Source organism: Chrysemys picta, chromosome 8, assembly GCF_011386835.1.
Source record: "Chrysemys picta bellii isolate R12L10 chromosome 8, ASM1138683v2, whole genome shotgun sequence".
NCBI lineage: Eukaryota > Metazoa > Chordata > Testudines > Emydidae > Chrysemys > Chrysemys picta.
Window position 1 is genome coordinate 101,944,917 of NC_088798.1, and position 22,069 is coordinate 101,966,985.

The 22,069-nt window shown below is 42.1% G+C and overlaps 2 protein-coding genes across 2 annotated transcripts in view; both read right to left on the bottom strand.

Moving 5' to 3' along the window:
* Nucleotides 1-14,898, bottom strand: part of LOC101938293 (collagen alpha-1(XXIII) chain) — a gene marked incomplete at its 5' end in the record, with an annotated part of 85,386 nt that extends 70,488 nt beyond the window's left edge. The window contains one exon of the mRNA XM_065553647.1: nt 14,836-14,898. Within this exon, the coding sequence (XP_065409719.1) occupies nt 14,836-14,898 (63 nt within the window). The remainder of the gene's footprint in view (nt 1-14,835) is intronic.
* Nucleotides 14,899-19,820: 4,922 nt separating this feature from the next.
* The window catches only part of LOC135973198 (collagen alpha-1(XXIII) chain-like), a 238,703-nt gene continuing 236,454 nt past the window's right edge, over nt 19,821-22,069 (bottom strand). Inside the window, exon 4 of the mRNA XM_065555075.1 lies at nt 19,821-20,078. Coding sequence (XP_065411147.1) covers nt 19,897-20,078 — 182 coding nt within the window. The 3' untranslated portion in view covers nt 19,821-19,896. The remainder of the gene's footprint in view (nt 20,079-22,069) is intronic.

Below are 22,069 nucleotides of genomic sequence, written 5' to 3' on the forward strand. Positions count from 1 at the left end.
GGGGCGCCACAAGGAAGAAGGCGTCCCTGCGTCTAAACATTCCACGCCCCCAAATGTCTAGCAATGATGCCCCAGAAATTCCACAAGATTCACCTGACAGCTTTCCTGCCCCTCTCGCACGGGATGTGGGTTTCTCAGCAGGAGGGGGCCAAAGTTTGCATATTTTGCCCCAATCTATTCCCAAGTCCCAGAACACAGTGTAGTAAGGCACGAGTGTGAACGGCTAAAGGAATCAGGCTGCCCAGAAACTAGAGTGATGAGCATGCATAAGAAATTATATAAAATAGAATGGTGCTTATTTCTTCCCTACGTGACTTGAATTCATTAATTGGCTCCATAATGAGACGATCTCACTGCATTTAAGTGTTAGCGGGAAAGGTCTATGGTATTCTTCTTGCATCTGGTCTTCATTTTCTCTTTACTCACTGCAGATTCAGCTGTCTACACTGCTAACATAAGCAATGGAAGGCATCCCTGTCTTTGCTTCCTATAAAGTCAAGCTGTATACTGCTGTTTCAGCTTTATGAAGATAAATGCCCACCAACAAGCTAATACTGATGGGCTATCAAATCAACAGTAACTGTTCCAGCCCACATGAGGACCCGTCTAAGCCATTAAATCAAGGGTAAAGAGCTGAGCTGAGAGCTGGAAATGTTCTAGGCCAGATTTTGCCACCCTTCATTCCATGCAGTAATACCTTACTCCATGAATGCTCTCACTGATTTCAATGGACTACTCACAGAGCAAAGTCCTACTCAATGTGAATCCTTACGGAATCCAGCTCTGTGCCAACATTTTACCAAAGCAGCAATCCAGTTTTGTTTTCCTGTGTCCTTTTTGCATTGACTTGGCCCCGAGCCAAAAATGGACTTCGGGACTGAAGCTGAAATCAGTTTTGTGACTCAGTGAAATTTGTTTCGGTGGAAGTGGAAGCTGCAGGCTTCCTAATTTTCCTGCTCCATTTCATCCAAAGGCAGTTGCTGTATCCTTGCAATAAATGGCAAGACAGAATGCCAGAATGTGACCATGAAACCAGGCCCTTGTCTGTCTCCTTCTGGTGGACCCGCTGCTTCCTCAGCTCTCAATCATTGCGTGCATAACGACTACCAGTTGCAGCATCCATATTTACCAGAACAATGCGTTAGGGAGACAGGCTTGTTGGAATATTCCACGGCCCCCTGACTATGAGGATCTATTCACGTCTTCCCCCACTAGGACCGTGCATTGACATATGCACCTCAGTTATTACGTGTCAGAAACTGTGGTGAATGGTGATGGAAAACCAGAGAGCTGTAACCACAGAAAAAATTACTATATTATGTATGAAATGTCATACGTTGCACACTTCCTAACAACACAGTGCCACGGGAACTGTGCTACTCCCCAGATCTCTGGCCAGAAGGCTCCAGTGGGGAAGAGGGGAAGATATGGGGATCTAAACACACTTTTTGAAATAGGACTGTGCATGCACATCCATGGTGCAATCCACAATGATCATTATTTGTACTAGAGTACTGCCTCGGAGGCCCAGTCACAGACCAGGCCACCATTGTGCTACGTGTTGAACAAGTGCACTGGGCGGTTGGAGATGCCATAGCTGGGTGAGGTGTAACATCAAGCTCCTGACCAATCCTGGTTATTAAAATCCCATGGGACTTTTACAAGAATTGGCTCATTATTTCCAACTAGAGGAGAATGGGGCGTTAACTTTTCCCCTGGCCGAATTTGGTATTTTCTTCACTTTCTGACCTGAATGGTTCATTGGATAGCTTTGCTCTCAGCTGCTCCACAACAAAGCTGGTTGCATTCCCATGGTGGACCGAATGACCCCTGAATGTGCAATTGGTAACCGTTTTGTAGAATGTTTTGGGATCTTGGGATAAGGCCCCATTATGCTCGGACTATCAGTTATTAACAGATGTTGCATTTCCACACTGAGCAGCCATCCATTATCCAGATCTAGGCACAGTTAACTCAACAGGCAGCACAAACACTGGATGAAAATATGTAAAGAAAAAATATTTACCACATGTATGCAAAACTGGTCTTTGAATCTGTTTTTCTTTTGAGCTTAAGTCATTGTAGCGTTCTTACCAATGCACGTTTCTCAAATACTGTTCAGCATTTACAGTGAATATATTACAGCTGACAAAAAAAGTGGCAAAAAACCCTTCTGAAGCAATAGAAGCCATGCATGCATTCTGTGCTTTCTTCCCTCTCTAAACAAATCTGTTGTTCCTGTTTGCCTACAGTGCCAGCCCATCCCTCCTTTCCCTTAGGCACTTGCATGTTGGAGCCAGGGAAGACTTAGCAGAACCAGCCACGTAGTGGTCAGCTATGAAGCCCCTTGATAGTTTTCTCAGTTGGCCTGTTGCCAATGACGATCATTTTTTCCAGTTAACTCGATGGTCTTTGTGACTTGTGTCCTCTCCATCTGCATTTCATCTTCTCTGAGGATTAACTGCTTAACACCCATTTGCCAGATCTTGTGCTCTCTGGACACAGACTAGCACTGAGAATTTAGAAGTAGCTTAATGCACAGGGAATTGTTCATAGTGAGCACTAATCTGAGACAAGGAACACAGCAGAAGCAGCTTGCTGTCACTCAGCGGTCTGCGAAGCACAAGAGGGCGCTTTTAAACTTTAAAAAATGCAAACAGCTAAAAGAAAGCAAAGCAAGTCAGTTCTAAGTCTCTTAGCAAGGCAGTTCCGCTTTTCCGTGCACCTAAGTGTCACCCATTCCTGGAAAGCTAATTGTGAAAAATAAAGACTCTACTGATGACAACAGATTTTTTTCATATATAGCTGTCATATTCCTCCAGTAAAGAGCAGAGAGTCATCATCTGCTTAAAAGAAAAACTGCTGTATTTTCCTAGGAACATAGTTTTGTTTCAACCTCTATATTTTCATCTTACTGCCAGAAGGGATTCAGAAGACGACAGTCACATCCATGAGGACTGGTATGACTCTGATCTGTCCCCTTTCCCTGCCTCTTCAACCCCCGGCTCACAGATGAGACTACTTCCCCAGAGGGTACGTGTTGGGTCTCGTGCTGAAGGCAGGCAGGGCTAGATTGCAAGGTGGTTCTGAGGAGTGATGAGAACTCTGAGTAGTGGACTGAAGAAACTGGGAAGTGGAATGGAGATTGGCACTACCGTTTCTTATGTGGAAAAGGTACAATTTACTAATCGGCACGAGAAATTCCTGAACAGCAGGAACACACAGGAAGGACTGTACATTCAATCCAAACAAAACCATTGCTACCCAAAAAGGTTTTTTTAAAAAGCTGAAAAGAAAGCAAAATCAAGTTTAAAATTCAATGCTTTTTGCAGTGATATTAATGCAAAATGTGTCACTTTCTGCCGCAATCTCTCACTTTATCTCCCTTAGTAGGAACATGGCAGTTGTCTTTAATATAAAACTAGAGACAATGGGCGGCTTTTGCCATTGACATCAGTGGGAGCAGGATCAGTCCCCTAACTTATTCTGAAATATATATAAACATTAACTTACTGTAGCTGCAGTTCAGCTCTGCAACTCTCTCTTAAATCCTGGAAGTCCAGGTGGTGCTGAAATACACACTGTGGCAAGAGATACATATGCTTAACCGCTTTGCTGAATCAGGGGGTTTAACTGTAAGCATGTAAGTATTCCATCTCTATTTGCAAAGTACCTAAACACGTACTTAAGCCCCATTGACGCCTATATTGACCCAAAATATGGACTGGTTGACTACAAGCTCTTTGGGGCTCAAGCACTTTTAGTTCTGTGTTTGTGGGTCCTGCTCTGTGATTGGGGCTCTGAGGTGCTACATAGTACAAATAATAATAATATGTACAGTAGCTGATTTTCCAATAGAGGGCCCGATTTTAACACCCTTAGTTAATGTTGAGTAGTCTCTTACCACTTGAATTGTTCAGTTCAAATCAATCGGTCTACTTATGGAGTAAGGATATCAGAATCTGGCCCACAAGGATTTCTTCGTTAAAAATATTTGTTAAAAACTGCAAAGACTGGTTTGCCCCTTTCCTGGTTCACTTAAAGAATTTCTGTTTTTTGAATCAAAAGAAATAGTGTGAGCAACACAGTGCCACAAGGCATAAACTGCTGTATCTCAGCTCTTTCACACGTGGCTATTTCCATACAGTCTGGCTAGCATATTTAATTTTAAACAGCGACCAGAAAGACACCATTTTTATATCAAGTTTCGCCTCAGTGTAATGGCTCAAGGTTTTCCACTTGAAAATTGTAACTGCAGGAGGCTGATCCTGCATTTTCTAGTATATTCAATATTGACACTGAAGCCAATGGGAATTCAGGGACAGGCTCTAGATTGCTAATATTGACCCAACTTGAATTGCATCATATACAGCTCAGAGATTTGACTAGAACTAAGGACAGTCTATGTTAGGTATTCTATGGGCCCCCCCCACCATCATATCTGAGTGCCTCATGATCTTTATCCTCAACACCCTTGTGACATCAAGGAGAATTTTTTACTCCCATTTTACGGGTAAGGCACCGAGAGAATAAATGACTTGCCCAAGGTCACAAAGAAAGTTTGTCAAAGCAGGGAGTTGAACCCAGCTCTCTCAGGTCCCAGAATAGTGACCCAACCACTGGACAATCCTTTTTCTCTTCTAATCCTGCAAACACTCACTACAGAGCACAGTACTTAACACTGGAAACAGTCCCAGTGATGCATAGGTGCTGGAACGAGGGGCACTGAGGGTGCTGTCGCACCTCCTGGCTTGAAGTGGTTTCCATGATATACAGGGTTTACAGTTTGGTTCAATGGCTCTCAGCATCCCCCACTATACAAACTGTTCCAGCCCCCCTCCACTGATGCCAATAGGACCACTCCTTTAAAACCAGAAGGGACTATTATGAGAGTCATAATTCCAGCCAGAGAATGTCACCCAGAGACTCCTGCATTCAGCTAATACACTGTGGTTGAACTAGAGTGCATCTTTTAGAAATGTTCAGTCGTGAGTGTCTGCAGGATCAGGCCTTAAACAGGGACTCTGATGTGGATGTGCAGTCAGTTTATGAGTGGAAAAGAGTATTTTCTTCATTCAGATGAAACCTCTTATTATGGAGACTCCTCTGTGCTGTAGTTTAATTGGGTCAGGGAGGGGTAAGACAAGTTTTCATGGCCTTGCTATTACATTTTCCAGGGAAGACATATGTTTTACAACTTGCTAATTCTGGCTAAAGGGCTCCATGGAAATTACTTAGGATTTAGATAGTTATGGGTTTACTTCCTAGCCAGGGTTTAATCTCAATCTTGCTATATAACTAAAGTGGCTGTTAAGATATGAAACAACATATTAAATGTATACATAGTATATCATTTTCATTAAACAGGCCTCGTCTACACAGTACACAAATATAACTAGGTCCGTTGGAGATACGATTTTATTTTCCTTTCGCTGAAATAGTTACACTTGTACAACCCATAGCGTGGACACAATTATATCAGTATAAAAGGGTCTTACACCAGTATTGATTATTCCCTTTCTTATAAGGGAATATTGTACACACACACACACACACACACACACACACAGTATGTACACACACCATCTGCATACAAACAAGTGACAGACTGTCCAGGTGCAGGAACATAAGAACGGCCACACTGGATCAGACCAAAGGTCCATCTAGCCCAGTATCCTGCCTTCTGACAGTGGCCAATGCCAGGTACCCCAGAGAGAATGAACAGAACAGGTAATCAAGTGATCCATCCTGTCGCCCATTCCCAGCTTCTGGCAAACCGAGGCTAGGGACACCATCCCAGCCCATCCTGGCTTATAGCCATTGATGGACCTATCCTCCATGAACTTATCTAGTTTTTTTTTTAACCCTGTTTCAGTCTAGGCCTTCATAACATCCTCAGGCAAGGAGTTCCACAGGTTGACTGTGTGTTGTGTGAAAAAATAGTTCCTTTTGTTTGTTTTAAACCTGCTGCCTATTAATTTCATTTGGTGACCCCTAATACATGTGTTATGAGAAGGAGTAAATAACACTTCCTTATTTACCTTCTCCACACCAGTCATGATTTTATAGACCTCTATCATATCATTAGTCATCTCTTTTCCAAGGTGGAAAGTCCCTGTTTTATTAATCTCTCCTCATATGGAAGCCGTTCCATATTCCTAATAATTTTTGTTGCCCTTTTCTGAACCTTTTCCAATTCCAATACATCTTTTTTGAGATGAGGCGACCACATCTGCATGCAGTATTTAAGATGTGGGCGTACCATGGATTTATAGAGTCAATATGATATTTTCTGTCTTATTATCTATCCCTTTCTTGATGATTCCCAACATTCTGTTTGCTTTTTTGACTGCCACTGCACATTGAGTGGATGTTTTCAGAGAACTATCCGCAGTGACTCCAAGATCTCTTTCTTGAGTGGCAACAGCTAATTTAGATCCCATCATTTTATATGTATAATTGGAATTATGTTTTCCAATGTGCCTTACTTTGCATTTATCAACACTGAATTTCATCTGCCATCTTGTTTCCCAGTCACCCAGTTTTGTGAGATCCTTTTGTAACGCTTTCCAGTCCACTGGATTGGGCATTGGATTGGAAATCAAGTAATCTGAATTCTATTTCCAGCTGTGCCACTGACCTGCTGTGTGACCATAGGCCAATCACTTCTCTGTCTCGCTTTCCGTTCCCATGTTTTGTCTGTCTTATTTAGTTAGACTGAAAGCCCTGTGGGGCAGGAACTGTCTCCAGTGATGTGTTTGTACGGTGCCTAGCACACTGGGCCCTGATCTCATTTGGAACACGTAGGCACCTTTGTCATACACTGCTTTAGAAAAAGGAGAGAAGCTAGCCAAAATGATCAGAGTTAGTTTTACTGAATGGACTGGAACATTGCACGGCTCACTAGTATCTCGGGAGGATGTTAAACAAAGCCACTAAAGTTTGACATTTTTATATCAGCAGGTCCAGATAATTTGAATCCAAGTATTTTAAAAGAACTGGCTGTGGAGCTCGCTGGACTGCTATTGTTAATTTCCCAACACTGGAGAAGTTCCAGAAGACAGAAAAGAAAGCTAATATCGTGCCAATTTTTCATATGGTAAATGGAATGACCTGAATAACTATAGGCATGTCAGCCTGGCATCGATCTCGGGCAAGATAATGGAGCGGCTGATTGGGGACTCGATTAATAAAGAATTAAAGGAGTGTAATGTAATTAATGCAAATCAACATGGCTTTATGGAAAATAGATCCTGTCAAACTAACTTGATATCGTTTTTTTAATGAGATTCCTAGTTAGGTTGATAAAGGTAATAATGTTGAAGTAATATACTTAGACTTCTATAAGGCATTTGAGTTGGTAGCGCACATTTTGATTAAAAAACTAGAATGATATAAAATTAACATGGCACACATTAAATGGATTAAAAACCGGCTACCTCATAGGTGTCAAAATGTAACTGTAAATGGAGAATCACCATGCAGGTGTGTTTCCAATGGGGTCCCCCCAGGGATCAGTTCTTGGCCCTATGTTATTTAACATTTTTATTAATGACCTGGAAGAAAACAAAATCATCACTGATAAAAGTTTGCAGATGACATAAAAATTGGGGGAGTGGTAAATAATGAAGGGGACAGATCACAGATTCAGAGCAATCTAGATCACTTGGTAGACTGAGTAAAAGGAACCAATATGCATTTTAACATGGCTAATGTAAATACGTACATCTAGGAACAAAGAGTGCAGGCCATGCTTACAGGATGGGAGACTCTATCCTGGGAACCCGAGACTCTGAACAAGATTTGGGATCATCGTAGATAATCAGCTGAACAGGAGCTTCCAGTGTCATGCTATGGTCAAAACAGCTGGGAGGCACAAACAGGGGAATCTCAAGTAGGAGTAGAGAGGTTATTTTACCTCTATATTTGGCACTGGTGTGACCACTATTGGAATCCTGTGTTAATTTCTGATGCCCACAATTCAAGATGGATGATTATAAATTGGAGAGGGTTCAGAGAAGAGCCACGAGAATGATTAACAGATTCAAAAATATGCCTTACAGTGACAAACTCAAGGAGCTCAATATATGTAGCTTAACAAAGAGAAGTTTAAGCAGGGACTTGATTACAGTCTTTAAGTACCTACATGGGGAACAACTATTTAATAATGGACTCTTCAATCTGGCAGAGAAAGGTATAACATGATCCAATGGCTGGAAGTTGAAGCTAGACAAATTCGGAGTGGAATAACAATGAAAATAATTATTATTACATTGGAACAATTTACCAAGGGTCACAGTGGATTCTCCATCATCAACAATTTTTATGTCAAGACTGGATGTTTATCTAAAAGATCTGCTCTAGGACAGACATGATCACATAGTGATCTGGCCTTGGAACCTCTGAATCTACGAATGATGGAGAGAAAGAGAGAGCAAAATACAAATCATTTGTGGAGGGAAGCAATATCTCCGATTTGTCTTGTTTGTCCTGATTCTGGCATTCTCTCTTTAGTCCCAGCAACACTTCTGGGTATTTTAAGAACTATGATAGTCAGACTCGGCTATCAGTGGCCCTGGTAGTCTATACCGGGGTTTCATAACATTTCAGAAAATAAAAGAAACTACAGCTATATTGATAGCAAGAAATCTTACTATGGCCCTGATCTCACAAAATTTACGCATGTGCTTAACTTTACACATCTCAATGGGACCACTTGCTGCACGTCAAGTCTTTGTAGGATCAGGGCCTATAACTGTACTAGTTAAAAATGTCAGATGTTAACATGGTTCCATCCATTGTATGGACAGGGTTAACACTAGATAAAATATAAGAAGTCAAAGTTTTATAGTATTTGAATGAGGAGTTTTTCTAGGCAAAACTTTTTTGTGGACCTGTTCCACGTCTAATCTAATAGACTTTTAGAAACTGGGACTTCACCCTCACCCTCTGGTTTTCAGGCTACGTATGGGAGAAAACAGTAGATTAAAACTCAAATTGTTTTAATTCCCCAAGCAGAGGGGCGAAGTAACAGTACTCCAAGGAAGTCACTAACCGCCTACCCCAATCATTATAATTATAATCAGACTATTGGATTGAGTTAAAGTGCTTCACAATAATAACAGTGCATCTCTAGAGGATTCAGTGACACGAGGCATAATGAAAACACTTTCCTCTTCACCTCCCAGCAGTTATGAGAACGTTAAGAGACAATAACAGTTGATCACTTTGGCAATGGGTAGGATAGTTTAATAATCTGTATAAATAAAATTGTTTCCATAAAAATAGCTACAAAAAGAAAGGCTGTTTTCTGCTGTGTTCTTTGCCAAGAATGTTACAAAGTTTATTCCTTTCCAATTTTGAACCAAATATATAAATGCTAAAGTTAGTCTTCTGGCAATTTACTAACTTTACTATTTTGCCAGATGAAGTCTGCATTTAGAATAGCTCAGAAGCTATAATTAGTGATTACATCGTAGCCTAAAACTACCTAAGAAGTTTTGGGATTTTTTGTTTTTAATTGCAATCTACATAGATGAGCACAATAAAATATTTGTAGTTGTTTTAGAGCTAAAATGAAACATTTTACTCCTTCAGCTCTCCTTAGTCTTAGATTTTGATCCAATGAAGACTGTGCATAAAGCTTCGCATGTGCTTACGTCGTCACAGTATCTGGGCCTTATTTTATACATAGGCTTGGCAGAATGTGCTTTTTATTTTTTATAATTGCAATAGATAATATCAATGTTTATTTTTAAGCATTCTTTTTCAATTTTTATCAATTTAGATTTTCACAGTTGCAAGAAATTACAGGGGATGAGAAGTTATTTAATGACAATAGATGCTGAGATTCAAAGAGTTAAAGCTTTACAAACCATTAAAACAGAAATCATCAACATCATACATCAAAATATACAAATTAAATACCCTTAAACCAACAAATCATACCTGTTTTTATTACTCATTTGCTAGTCCATTTGTAACAAGCTTTACTGGAAAGTCTAAATCACTGGATAGTTACTCTATTAAATTCTTAATTTGCCTATTTATAAATTTCAGTTATCATCAATGGAAATATTTTGTTGTTGGCTTGTGTGTGTGTGTGTGTATGAAATTGACATTTATCGCCGTTTACTAATAAAAATCTAATCCTCCCAAGCCTATTTATAGTGTCTTTAAAACTGGTTTTCAGGATGCTTTAAAGCAGTGGTTTTCAACCTGTGGTCCATGGAATTTAATATAATATTCAGCCATGTGGTAGAATTTAATATAATATTACACCTCTGCTATACAATTTTACAGTATGGTGCAAAAAGCTTCCTGAGAGAAGGTAATTCACTATTAAATTCTATATTTTTTCTTATAACCCTATTACATTTCTATAGAACTCTAATTGGTTTCATTCCTTTCAAATTCTACAACAGTTATTTTATCTTCTTATAGAAATAACTTTATCAACTCAAGATTAAAATAGCCATATATGTAACAAAACACTCCAGTACATCTGCTGGATTCTACTGAGATCCCAGAAATTTAAGTGTCATGTGCATTTATGACACTGGATGAAGAACCATTTGACTTAGACTTGTTATTTCCTAATATGCCAAAGGTTACATGTAGTTATTTCATTGGCTGAGGGATATATAGATGAAAAGGAATTACTTTCAACTTTTTTTAAAAATACACTGTTCTTGGAAATTTAGAAGACGGTAGAAAGAGCATCCCTCTATCTGCTCAGAGGACTACATCCAGTTCTGCCCTATGTTACAGCCATGCAATCCTACTGACGTGTACAGTTGTAACTGAGGGTAGAATATGACCCTAAAATGTAAGCTACATCAATTGTCAAAAAGCCATGTGTGGAATAGACAGCAGACATCCCATCCATGCATCACAACAGATGGAGGACTTTTTATCCTCCTTTAAACTCACGCGACAGAAACAAAGCCAAAATTTCTTTCTTCCACAACAATGCCCGTTATTGAAAATATTAGGGCAGTTTTTGTATTTTATTTTACTGTCAAAACCTCAGGTAGTGTAAATATCCAGCCCCCCCCAAATGTCCTGCAGTGTACAGAGCTACACTTATCGTGAGGGCAAGCAGTTGAACTGACCTCACCGCCAAACGTTTCCCATCTGTATACCATAAATTCACAAAAGGGCATCCTGACACAGTGATGATCACTAAAGGGACTGCACATGAATTCAGGTTTCCATACGCAGTATGAGACAGCTAGAGGACAGAAAGCAAGCCCGCTAGCTAGCTAATCTCTTTTTTATAAACCACAAATGAGTAACAAAGTTAACCGCAGCAGCATGTGGAGCACAGACCACCTTCCAAGCATCTACCTGTTCAGGAGTGACTCAATCATTAGACCAGTTTGATTAAGCAATTGGATGCGATGGAGGCCAGGATGCGATGGAGGCCAGCACGTGCTACTACTGAATGTGAGACACGAATGCCTGCTTTTATTTAATCTAACCCCTTTCCTCTCCAAAAGGCACTGGACTCTTCAGAAAAGAGAAATACTTTTGCCTCCTTCTTAGATAAAGCTACTTATTGTGCTTACAGCTCTGTGGAAGCAGTGGTCTGGGGTTCGGATGAGTTCTGACAAGTCTCACTGGCAGGTTCAGCTCACTCAGTTTTGCAACTATTTTGACCAGGCTCTTAAAGCGAAACTGCATAAGCTACTTGGAGTGCAGGGCCCAGTGGGGTAGGAGGGAAACAGCAGCCACAGTGGGGCAGCTACAGGGCCCTGCCCTCCTGCAGGCAGACAGGCGGGGTGAGGAATAGGTGGAGCTTTGACTCTGTTTCCTTCCCATGCTCTGACCAGCCAAGCTGTGGTAATGGGGGCACCAGGAAGGGGATTGTGACTAGTGTGCTCCCTCAGGGCAGATTGTAAGGTTGCATCCGAGCCCCGTGTAACTGAATTATTTATTTCCTTCCACCATTTCTGGTTTTCAGGAGCCTGTGACTAAAACAGCACTCAGCAGTGCCAAAAATATCATTGGGATAAAAAAAACCACCACCCCAAACCCAACAAAACAATATTTCCCAAGGGCAGCACTAATTTATACATGGTTAGTCAGCATCCTGCTGAAGAAGAAAGTCATTCTAAAAGTGCTATTGAATGGTCCAATTAGAGCAAAACCTTCACGCTTAATCTTTAATAAATTAAATTCTTAACTTCCGATAAGCCACTTAAGCATTTCTATAAACTGCTGTTCGGTGGCGTTTGCTGTTCTTCAGAAGGATTTCTACTGGTGGTTCCCTGGCACGTCGCAGTTTGCAAAGAGTTGTCTGTGTTGCTATGAACATTCATTCTGGGGTTGGCATTTTCTCCCGGTCGTGACAACTGGGTCCTTTTGAGGGGAGAGGGAGGATGTGTAGGTACCTGAGGCCTTGCCAGCAGTGCTACTCTGGGCAGAAAGTGCAAGGAGCTTAAGAGAACTCACCACCCCGTTGCTGGATTGTTCCTAGAAACTTTTTCCACAGCTATGAAGAGGTTAACTCCCAAGCTGCTGCCATCTGCAAAGTGTTACCACGACCTTGGAATCACTGGCAATCAGGATTGGTTCAGGCAGTAACCCTGCCTGCAAACATCCTCTCAAGTCTTTAACCCTGAGTTCACACAGCCCTAGGAAGCTACTCTATAGTGGTGTGTGGGGTAGTCAAGCAACTCAGGAAAAGCCCATGGTGCTATGTGGGGGAGGGAGCAGGGGATGATATGGTCAAAGCAGGAGTTGCAGAGGCAGAACAGGTTTTAAAAGGGAGAGTCACTTAGTTTTATGTATAATTTTGACAAAAAAACACCAAGTGACTTTGGACACTTGTAAGAATCCTCACGCTGGATGTGGTGTAGTGAGTACTCAGTGGTCACCATTAAAAGGCCAAAAAACCCAGGAATTGCTAAACTCTGTCAGATACTATATTAGAAAACACTAACCCTTTAAACAGACACACGCTCCAAATACCACACCCTTGCATTGGCCGTCAGCAGGGGGCACTGAACCTGGGAATCTTAAAGCATGTGCCTCTACTTGCCTGAGCTAACAGACTTATGTCTATTAACCAAAGTTGTAGCAGGCTCATCAACCACTATATGCAACCAGCCACCACTAGAGGGGGACAGGGTACCACTCTGAGTGGGTGTAGGTTACATGAACAGTAGTTGTAATTTCCTCTGGAAATAAGCAGTCCGGTTGACTATAAAGTATTACAAAGAATCTTGCAGGTCTCCTACTGTTCCTTTCAGAACGGGTTTTTATACTGAGTTTAAGTTATTAAAACCAACTGGAAAGGCAACTACATACTTTCCTGCTATTGATGTAATGGAATAAAAGGCTTGTCTTAGAAATTCATTTACTATTACATTGCCCAATCTGGGAGGCCGGCGTCCCTGAAGAAATCTCTGATCTTTTCCCGGGGCGGCTCAAAAACAAGTCCCGGGGAAAATGAAAAGTGGAAAAGCTTTTCTTTTTCCCTGTAGTCGTTTTTACTTCAGCCATTCGTCCATCGCACACTGAAAATTTCTGCTGTTTGCTAGAGTCCAAAGTGGAATTAAGCCAGAGCACAAGGAGGAGGAAAACAAGAAAGTGCATTTTCCCAACAGCTTCTTTTAAAAAGATGTCTGTCATGGCAAGGAGAAGCCTAAATAGTTTTCTGTCTCTTAGAAGGGGAACATCAAGAAACCCTGACAGAGATTCAAGCTACATAGTGTGAATTGTACATTATTCACAAAAGCAGCTGCAAAACTGCGGTGCACTGTAACACCAAGGGATGTACACTGTGATTTCACTGACTGATTGCACACAGCATACGGAGCAATCACTTCGCTCACCACCAAAGTGCAGGCACTTGCTCCATTCTGGGGTGGAGCATGGCAGGTGTTTAAAAATGCACAGTAGCTACACAACAGGGTAGAGGGGCAGATGTAAATCCACAATTTGGGATTTGGCCAGAATCAGGTTAATACTCCTACTCTTCAGTAAGTGTCACAAAGTTGTTACAAAAAAAATAGCCAGGACCTTGGTTTAGTCTCTCCTCAGAAAGAAGACACCCTCTGGCTGAACAGCATCCCTCAGAACCAGTGCAAATGGGAACAGCACCACATACTGAATTACCAGTACTGCTCCATACCACTCCTGAGTCTTCCCCGAGTGAGCTAACTCCCAGCAGGGCTGTCCTTAGGGGTCCGGGGGGCCTGGGGCGGATGTGACAAATCCGTCACTTCCCGGACCGGACTGTCACTTCTGGGATGACTGCACTGGCCAATCGCACTGAACGCGGGGCCTGGAGCGGTCGCCCTGATTTGCCGTACCCGAGGGACGGCTCTGACTCCCAGGGACTGAGGTCAGCATTGCTTAGCTGTGAGATCACAGTTGGAGGTGCTAGGGTGTCACATGCTGTAACACACTTTTGAAGAGAACAGTTGGTATATTTTTAGATATGGATACATCAAGGCTTACTTTCAGGTATCTGTGCATTTCCTTCAGCAAGTCAACACCCAAACTAGGCCCCTCTACTGCTGAGCATTAACATGGGGACCTATCCAAAGGTCCTCACTCAGTTTATACTCTGGAAAGCTCTCAGTGGTTTGCTTGAGTGAGGCCTCCCTACAAATATGCAGGGAGTCAGGATTTAGCCAATAATCATTAGTATAAAATACACAATCTGCTCTAGAGCTGTAGGATTAAATCCCATAACCACTGAAGGGAGAGGAAAGGAAAAAAACCAAACTGAGACAGGCAAAGAAGCGATGGCTGATGGAAAAAGAGCGAAATGCGAGGAGTAGCTTAGAAGAGAGTAAAATACAAACGGCATGGCAGAGTTACCGGGTAGCCATCTCGTCCTGACTGCCCCTGTGCGGAGTGAATAAGCGAGACAAGAAGAAAAAGTCAGTCACAGTTGAACTCTCAGCAGCATGACAACACATTGCAATATGTAAAACTCTGAGCCTGACCCACGCAGAGGGCTTAGTCCCTGCTGCATCCTCGGCAGCCAGTGGGAGGCGCAAGAACTCAGCAACATTTAAGGTGCAGGCTCTTACAAGAGGAACTTTTCCTACTGGAGGGGAAACTGACACACGTGTGACTCAAATACAAATCTCTTCACCTTTCATTTGTTTTTGACTTTTTGTAAACATTTGCTACTTACCAAAGGCTTTGTTCCCACACACCCATCCCCTCCTCTCATGCAATCCTACAGTGGAGTCAGGGACATATTGCCAGGCCCTGCTGCAGGCCACCAGGCAGAGTTCCCCACAGAAGTAATGAGGAACATTACTCCGCTTTAAGCAAACTGATGGTAAGATATGGATGTGCTTTGGCATGGTGCCCCCTCTGGGTTGGGGACCCTTTCTTGAGAAAAGTAATGGGGAGAAGCAGGAGGAACCCTGGCACTGCGTCTCCGTTTGTGTGTATGGCTTTGTGTTTCCCGGTCTGTGAAGACCTCAGGGGAATCTACAGGATTAGGAGCCCAATCTGTGACCTGGGGCATTTCAGCAGTATGTGGGGACAAACCCCAAACTCCGCCCTCACTTGATGGAGGGATTTGGGTGAAGCACTCCTGTGAGGATTTCCCCTCTCCACATCCCCCTTCCATTGTTTTTTCCATGGGAGGGGGAGATTTCCCAACCTCACTCAAGGTTTTGCATCTGATTAGGGTGAAGCTAAAACAGAAGTTGGGCTCTACACAGAAAATATCTTATTTAATCATCCAGATCTGCAACATCAGCAAAGGGACACAAAACACAGCTGGCCAAGGACATTTCTCATTTTCTATTCTCCTTGTTTTTCAAAGTAGTGTTTGCAGCTAGATATAGGATTAAACATGTAGTTAGCTGCCCACTAGGATATACAAAAAAGTGTCCAAGTTATACAGATTCCAAGTACGGAGCTGTTAAATTTCAGGGTAGTATCTAGTACAGCAATGTCATGTGACACTGTATACATGGACTTTATTGGCATGGTGTTATTATACAATGGTAGCTGCATTCATACATTTCTTATTGCATCAACTTTCTATATTTTCTCCTCAAGTTTCCTCTAGTCTAAATACAGTAGCATCCACGTCTACTAAAGAGACACTGCAGTATTTAACACACACTCTACAGAAATGTAGGTTCTTCCAGGAACAAGACATTAATTACAATAACAACTCATTTAACAAATCATAGACTTCAGATAAAATATACAGTAAAATTTTTATGAAGGTTTATGAACACTGAAGCATAAAATATGTAAGTAGGAAACACTGTGTAAATCACAACCCTCATTTATTGGTAAGTTTCCATGGTCTGTACCTTAATGCATAAAGTGTTTGTTAATATCTGTTACAGTAAATGTTAAATTATAGTGTATGGTAAATCTATCCTTCAGATTGTAGAAATTTCCTACTCGGCATGTGATTTTAATATCCTCTGTAACTGAGTCTTTATAGAGTAGTTGACTAGCACACTCCTTATCCTACAGACAGAATGATCCATCATCTAACAGCCCTAAGTACTGTACCACAGATTCTAATACTTCATACATGCAACTAATTTATGACAGCTAAAAATAAAACACCAGAACAACTATTACTAGTGGCCAACATAATTGAGAATGCATTTTAGCATAATATGACGCTATATGTATAGAATGTAATCAGTTCCTTATGGCCAAAAATCAAGAAACATAAGAAAGCAATAGACTTAACTGCAATGCTGCTGACATAAAATAACATTGTGTTTCTGTGGGTTTTAGGACTTTTTTTTTTTTTTAAAGAAAGTCTTTGTCAAGAGTTGTAGTTTAAGCCACAGATTTAGGGCTTATTAAGAAAAGTTTTACAAAAGGTTTAAAAAAAATTTAAATGGGTGTAGGCAGAAAAGAGTCTTGTTTGTGAATAAAATGTTTGTAGTTGTGTAGCTGCAGGAGCTCCCCCTAGTCGACCTTCCTAGCTGCCTGACATGGCTGCGGGTCTCCCCAAGAGGAGGAAGTCTCTGTCTCCAGTGTCCACGGAAGTGGGCTCCAGCCCACCAGTTAATTGTTCCATCAGTCTTAACCCCTTCGGGGGCTACTGGAAGGGCTCAGCCCTGAAACATTTTGATGCAAAAAAGGAAAATCAACTCAGTACTGGACCACCCCCAAGCTTCCCGTGGGGTGTCCCTGCCCTTTCCTTAGGGTTTGGTTCCTAAGCAGTCTCTTAGTAGAGCATTGCTCTCTACTGGGGGCTAACTGCTCCTCCCCAGGGGCTGCTCCAGCTAACCTCTCCACCAGCAAAGCTCCATTTGTGCAAAGAGACAGTGTTCCATCCTTCTTCCTGGCCAGTCAGCCCTGGACTGGGCCAGGTTCTCTCCTTTTATTCCTTCAGGCATGGCAGGCAGGGCTAAACAGCACACGGTAACCAGCAAGTCAAAGTGACTGGAGACTAAAAGAAAATAGTTTCTAAATTATGTTGTTCAAGCTAAATCAGTGAACAGACAGCACATACAGTGACATTTCAGGCCTCGATCCTGAAATTGACAGGATGCAGGCAGACTGCAGACACCTTGTGCTATCAATTACAGGAGTGGAGCCTAAATTGTTAACATAATCGCTTTTAATAATTTAAGGTTCGGTAAGCAACAAATGCAAAGAAATGTGTCTTTTAAAATATATAGGGAGTTGGAAGCAGATCATCTTTTTAATGTTTACCTACAAATAAACTAAAAATAACAACAATAATAAAAAAATATTTTTCTGAATTCCAATCAAATTCAAATCATTTCATACATTGCAGAACACAAATTTAATCCAGAGGTAGGGTGACCATACGTCCCATTTTGGCCAGGACAGTCCCTTTTTTAAGCCCTGTCCCGGCCGTCCCAACTTTTTTGGCAAAAGTGGGCATTTGTCCCATTTGCTCTTGCCAACTTGATCACTTGACAAACGCACATGGGACAAATGCCCAGTTTTGTAAAAAAAGTGGGGCGCAGAGGAACGTGCGGGGAGGCGAGCAGCGATGCCAGCCCTGCACGGGGGGGAGGCGGGGCTCGCACAGGAGGCAGGCATGGCTCTGGCGAACAGCGACCCCAGTCCCATGAGGGGGGCAGGCAGGGCTTGGGTGAGCAGTGACGCCAGCCCAGGCCTTGTGTGGGGGGGCAGGCAGGACTCAGGCGAGCAGGGATGCCAGCCCTGTGTGGGCAGGGGGGAGGACTTGGGCTAGCCCCAAGCAGTGTCCCGTTTTCCCTTTGGGAAAAATGGCCACCCTATCCATAGGGTACTGTAGTCATTCTGGGGAAACTGCCCAAAATATACCATGAAAGCTCTCGGGGGTTAAATTCTGCTGGTGTAAATCCAGAGTAGAATGTCTCAAAGATGAGCCTTATGGCTTAGCGCTAGTAGGTCAGGGTGTATAATGATTTTGCTGAAGAAGCAAAAACATGCTCTGGATTTTGTGCATAACCGGGAAGTTCAGGAGCCAATACCCAGCTCACCTCAGTGCCAAGTAATCTGGAATCACTTGCCTCTAAATTGTCTTTCCCCCAATAAATGTTCCCTCGCTAATATTACAGAGACCCATATACTCATTGTAGTATGTGGATGAACAGACTATGCTGAACTTTTTAATTAGAAAATATTTACAGGAAAATGATTTCACTGACAGACTAAACTCCTAAATACCAGCAAGCTGGGACAAATTCATTTGCCGGGGCTTCTGCAGACAGATACCCACACTGACTGATTGCTAATACCGTGCACAACTTTTATAACAGAATGTGTGCCTGGGTAGAGTTTCAGACAAGCCCCATTTCCCTCCCCTCAGGGGGGTTATCGGTCAAAATCATCGTTAACTGCACATTCTTCTATGGTTCCCACTAAAATCCAAGCCAACGTAGCAGTTTTGCCCACATTTCTCCAAGTTTTCAGATTAAAAAATGAACCTGAAATAAAAATGAAACCTCAAGGGACATAAACGCACATTAACTGAAAGTATAAACACAAAATATTGTTCAAACCCACACGAACTAACACTGCTGAGTTTTACAACCCTAACATTTTACTTGTGTTTCATCATCGGTTCAAGGTTTTAAATGAAATATATAGAACTGGAGATTAACTAGATCAAAAAATGGTTTATCAATGAATTGCAAAGATTACAGGAATAACTCCCTCCCAGTCTCATTGGGCCTTGGCAGGAAGGGAATGGTATTTGAAGAAACAGACACTGACATTACATTGCTTATCAAGAAAAGCACGGCAGGTTTGAAATATAGAGTAGGACTTTCAAAAGCTGTTGAAGGTTTTAGATGCCTTTCATTGACTTTCAGAAATCAATGGAGGGTGGCAGGTGCCTAATTCCCTTAGGTCCATTTGAAAATCCCACCCATGACAGAATTTAACTGATGCCAGTAAGGCTAACTTCTCACCGTAAGAGCACTGGGAGAGTAACAGATTTGGGGATTTCATTGGAGGGGATAAAGACGGATGTGTCTGAAAGTTTTCTTAGGAGGAGGGATTAGCACATATTCAACTGCCATCCCTTCAAACAATGCATTCACCATAAAGGTTCCGGCCATGCAGCGAGAGATGTTTATTACTCACCAAACAGCCCCGAAGAGAGAAGAAAGCTATACATTTTTTTTGGCTGAATCACAGTGGTGTGGGGCTATCAACATCACTAACGACATGCAGTATCAACCAACTGAGACACAATAAATGGGAGAAGCGAGATGGACAGTTTTCAAATGTAAAACATCAAAACATTAAAATATTAATACAGTGTGCACATTTTTTGAGCATGGAGACTGACCAAAGAATTCTTTAAAAAAAAAAAGAGAACTATGTTTTTTACAGAATATTTGCTGGGTTTTAAATTGCCACAGGCTCCTTAGGGCAGCGAGTTAAGCATTTTTAAAGCTTTTTTTTTTTAAACTACTTGTCTACAATCAAGAGGGGGAGGGAGGGGGAAAAAAAGCAGCATCTGGTACCAATTTTCCTTCCATACACACCTCTACCAAAAAAGGCTGTTCTTGTGAAATGATACAGAAAGGGGAAAAAAAATTGCCTTAACTTTGTTGACCCAAGAGTAAAATCCACGGTACTTACTGCAGGTCCTGAAAAACAAAAGCAAAACCCCAAACACTTATTAACCACAAGAAAGCAAAGTATCATTCAATACAACACAGTATGTGGCAGGGAGGGTCAGGATGTCAGAGCAATATTTCTACTTTGCATCAAGTTTGGTGGCATTCCACATGTAGATAAAACACAGCATCTACGACCCGGTTCTGGAGTGAGTGTTACGCAGCTGTACATGAAGATTCAATTTTATCCTAATGTGGGAGTGCTCGTCTCTAGCATGTGGGCCTTGGATAAGGCACGGAGCTGGCAACAGCAAGTGGCAATGCTGTAGAGCTAAAAGTCTGTGGAACGTTCAGCTGCCATTGTGGAGTTCTCTGCTCTCATCTCTGGTGTCTGTAGTAGGAAGCCAGGTCTACACTACAGCCTTCCGCGGGCATAGCTATGTCAACTCACGGGGGTGAAGCGCTGTGTGGACCCCTGTCCGACACAGCTGTGCCGGCAAAAGCCCCTAGCGTAGATGCCGTTATGCTGGCACAGCTGCGCTTCTGATGGTATCGCTTATTTCAGTTGGGGGTAGGACTGCGCTGGTTTTGCTGGGATAAGCTGCGTCCCCACTAGGAGTGCGTTGTCGCTATAGTACATCAGTATACCTATTCCAGCCAAGCGCTCCTAACGTAGACCTGGCCGATGGAAGGGAGCTACTGATGCAACTTACGAGGCACAAATTCCACCACCTCTGACCATTTGTGCAGCATATTTCACCTACTGATCTCCATGCTTCACTGAACATTCTCCTGGCTCCCCCTCCTGCCCCTAACCACTGGGTCATGCTGCTGCTGCTGCTAACTTATGTTGCCATGAGAGGGGAACATGCCGTGAGCCAAGTACAGGGCAAGGTAACTGAAAACAAAAGAAAAAGACTCCTCTAGACTTCAATGGGCTTTAGATCAGACCCACAGAACTCAGGTCTCAAATGGTGATGGTGGCAGCGGGGAACACGGCATCTCCTGCTGCATAACCATCTCCACCATGCAGCTGCCTACTCCAGACCAATTTCTGCAGCATTCCCACACTCCCCTCCCCTCAGCACTGTGCAGCAGAGGTGAACATTTGGGCTGTGGACCAATGGCATCCATGTTCCACTCTTGTTTGAGAGGGTTTTTACACTGTGTGTTTTTGGGCCTCTTCATGCTCCATTTCCTACATGATCAAAACCAGAAATGGATTCAATGCAAAAAAATGTGGGAGAAATTAAAATAGAAAAAAAAAAAAAAAAAGAAGCTTACTGGAAACTCAATTGTAAATGAAAAGCATATTTCTGTTTCTTTTTATGAGTCTTTTCAAGCTCTCAATTTTTTTTAAAACTTACTTTAAAACATCTAAGTGTTTAAAAATGAAACAATAAAAACCAAGTAATTGTGCAGAATTAGGATCCAAACCAACTATTTATTACGGCACGGAGTACGTACTGCCAGGAACTGGCCTGTTAGCATCAATAGGCCAGCTCAATGTATCCAGCAGAAGACCTGGTAGCATCTGGGTCTGAACATGGGGAGTTCATTGTGAGTTGTGAATGCTGTAGGTTATATATTAGAAGGGCATACATCCAAAGTTTCATTTGTTACGGGGGCAACTTGGCCTGTCTCCGGATCACGACCATTGTCTTTACCTTAGGATACGTACATGGCTGTTATTGTACGTTCACAGGTTTAAATTCTTATGACCAGATCCTAAGCTGTTATACATTCGTAGCTACATTGAACTTACTGGACCTAAGCCAATTTACCAGCAGAGAATCCGGCTCTTAACGTAAACCTGATTTATTAACTAATTTCTACCAATTTTCCCATGCAAGGCCCCTTTTCATCTTAATGAACAACAACTTAAGTGACGTGGTCAAGACATTTTAATATGGGATTGCAATGACATACTTAATTTCCTTAGACTTTGTTGTCTTTTTGCCTTAATTCAGATACCGTGTCCCTCAAATATATGCAAACAACTATGACATCTGATGTGCCAC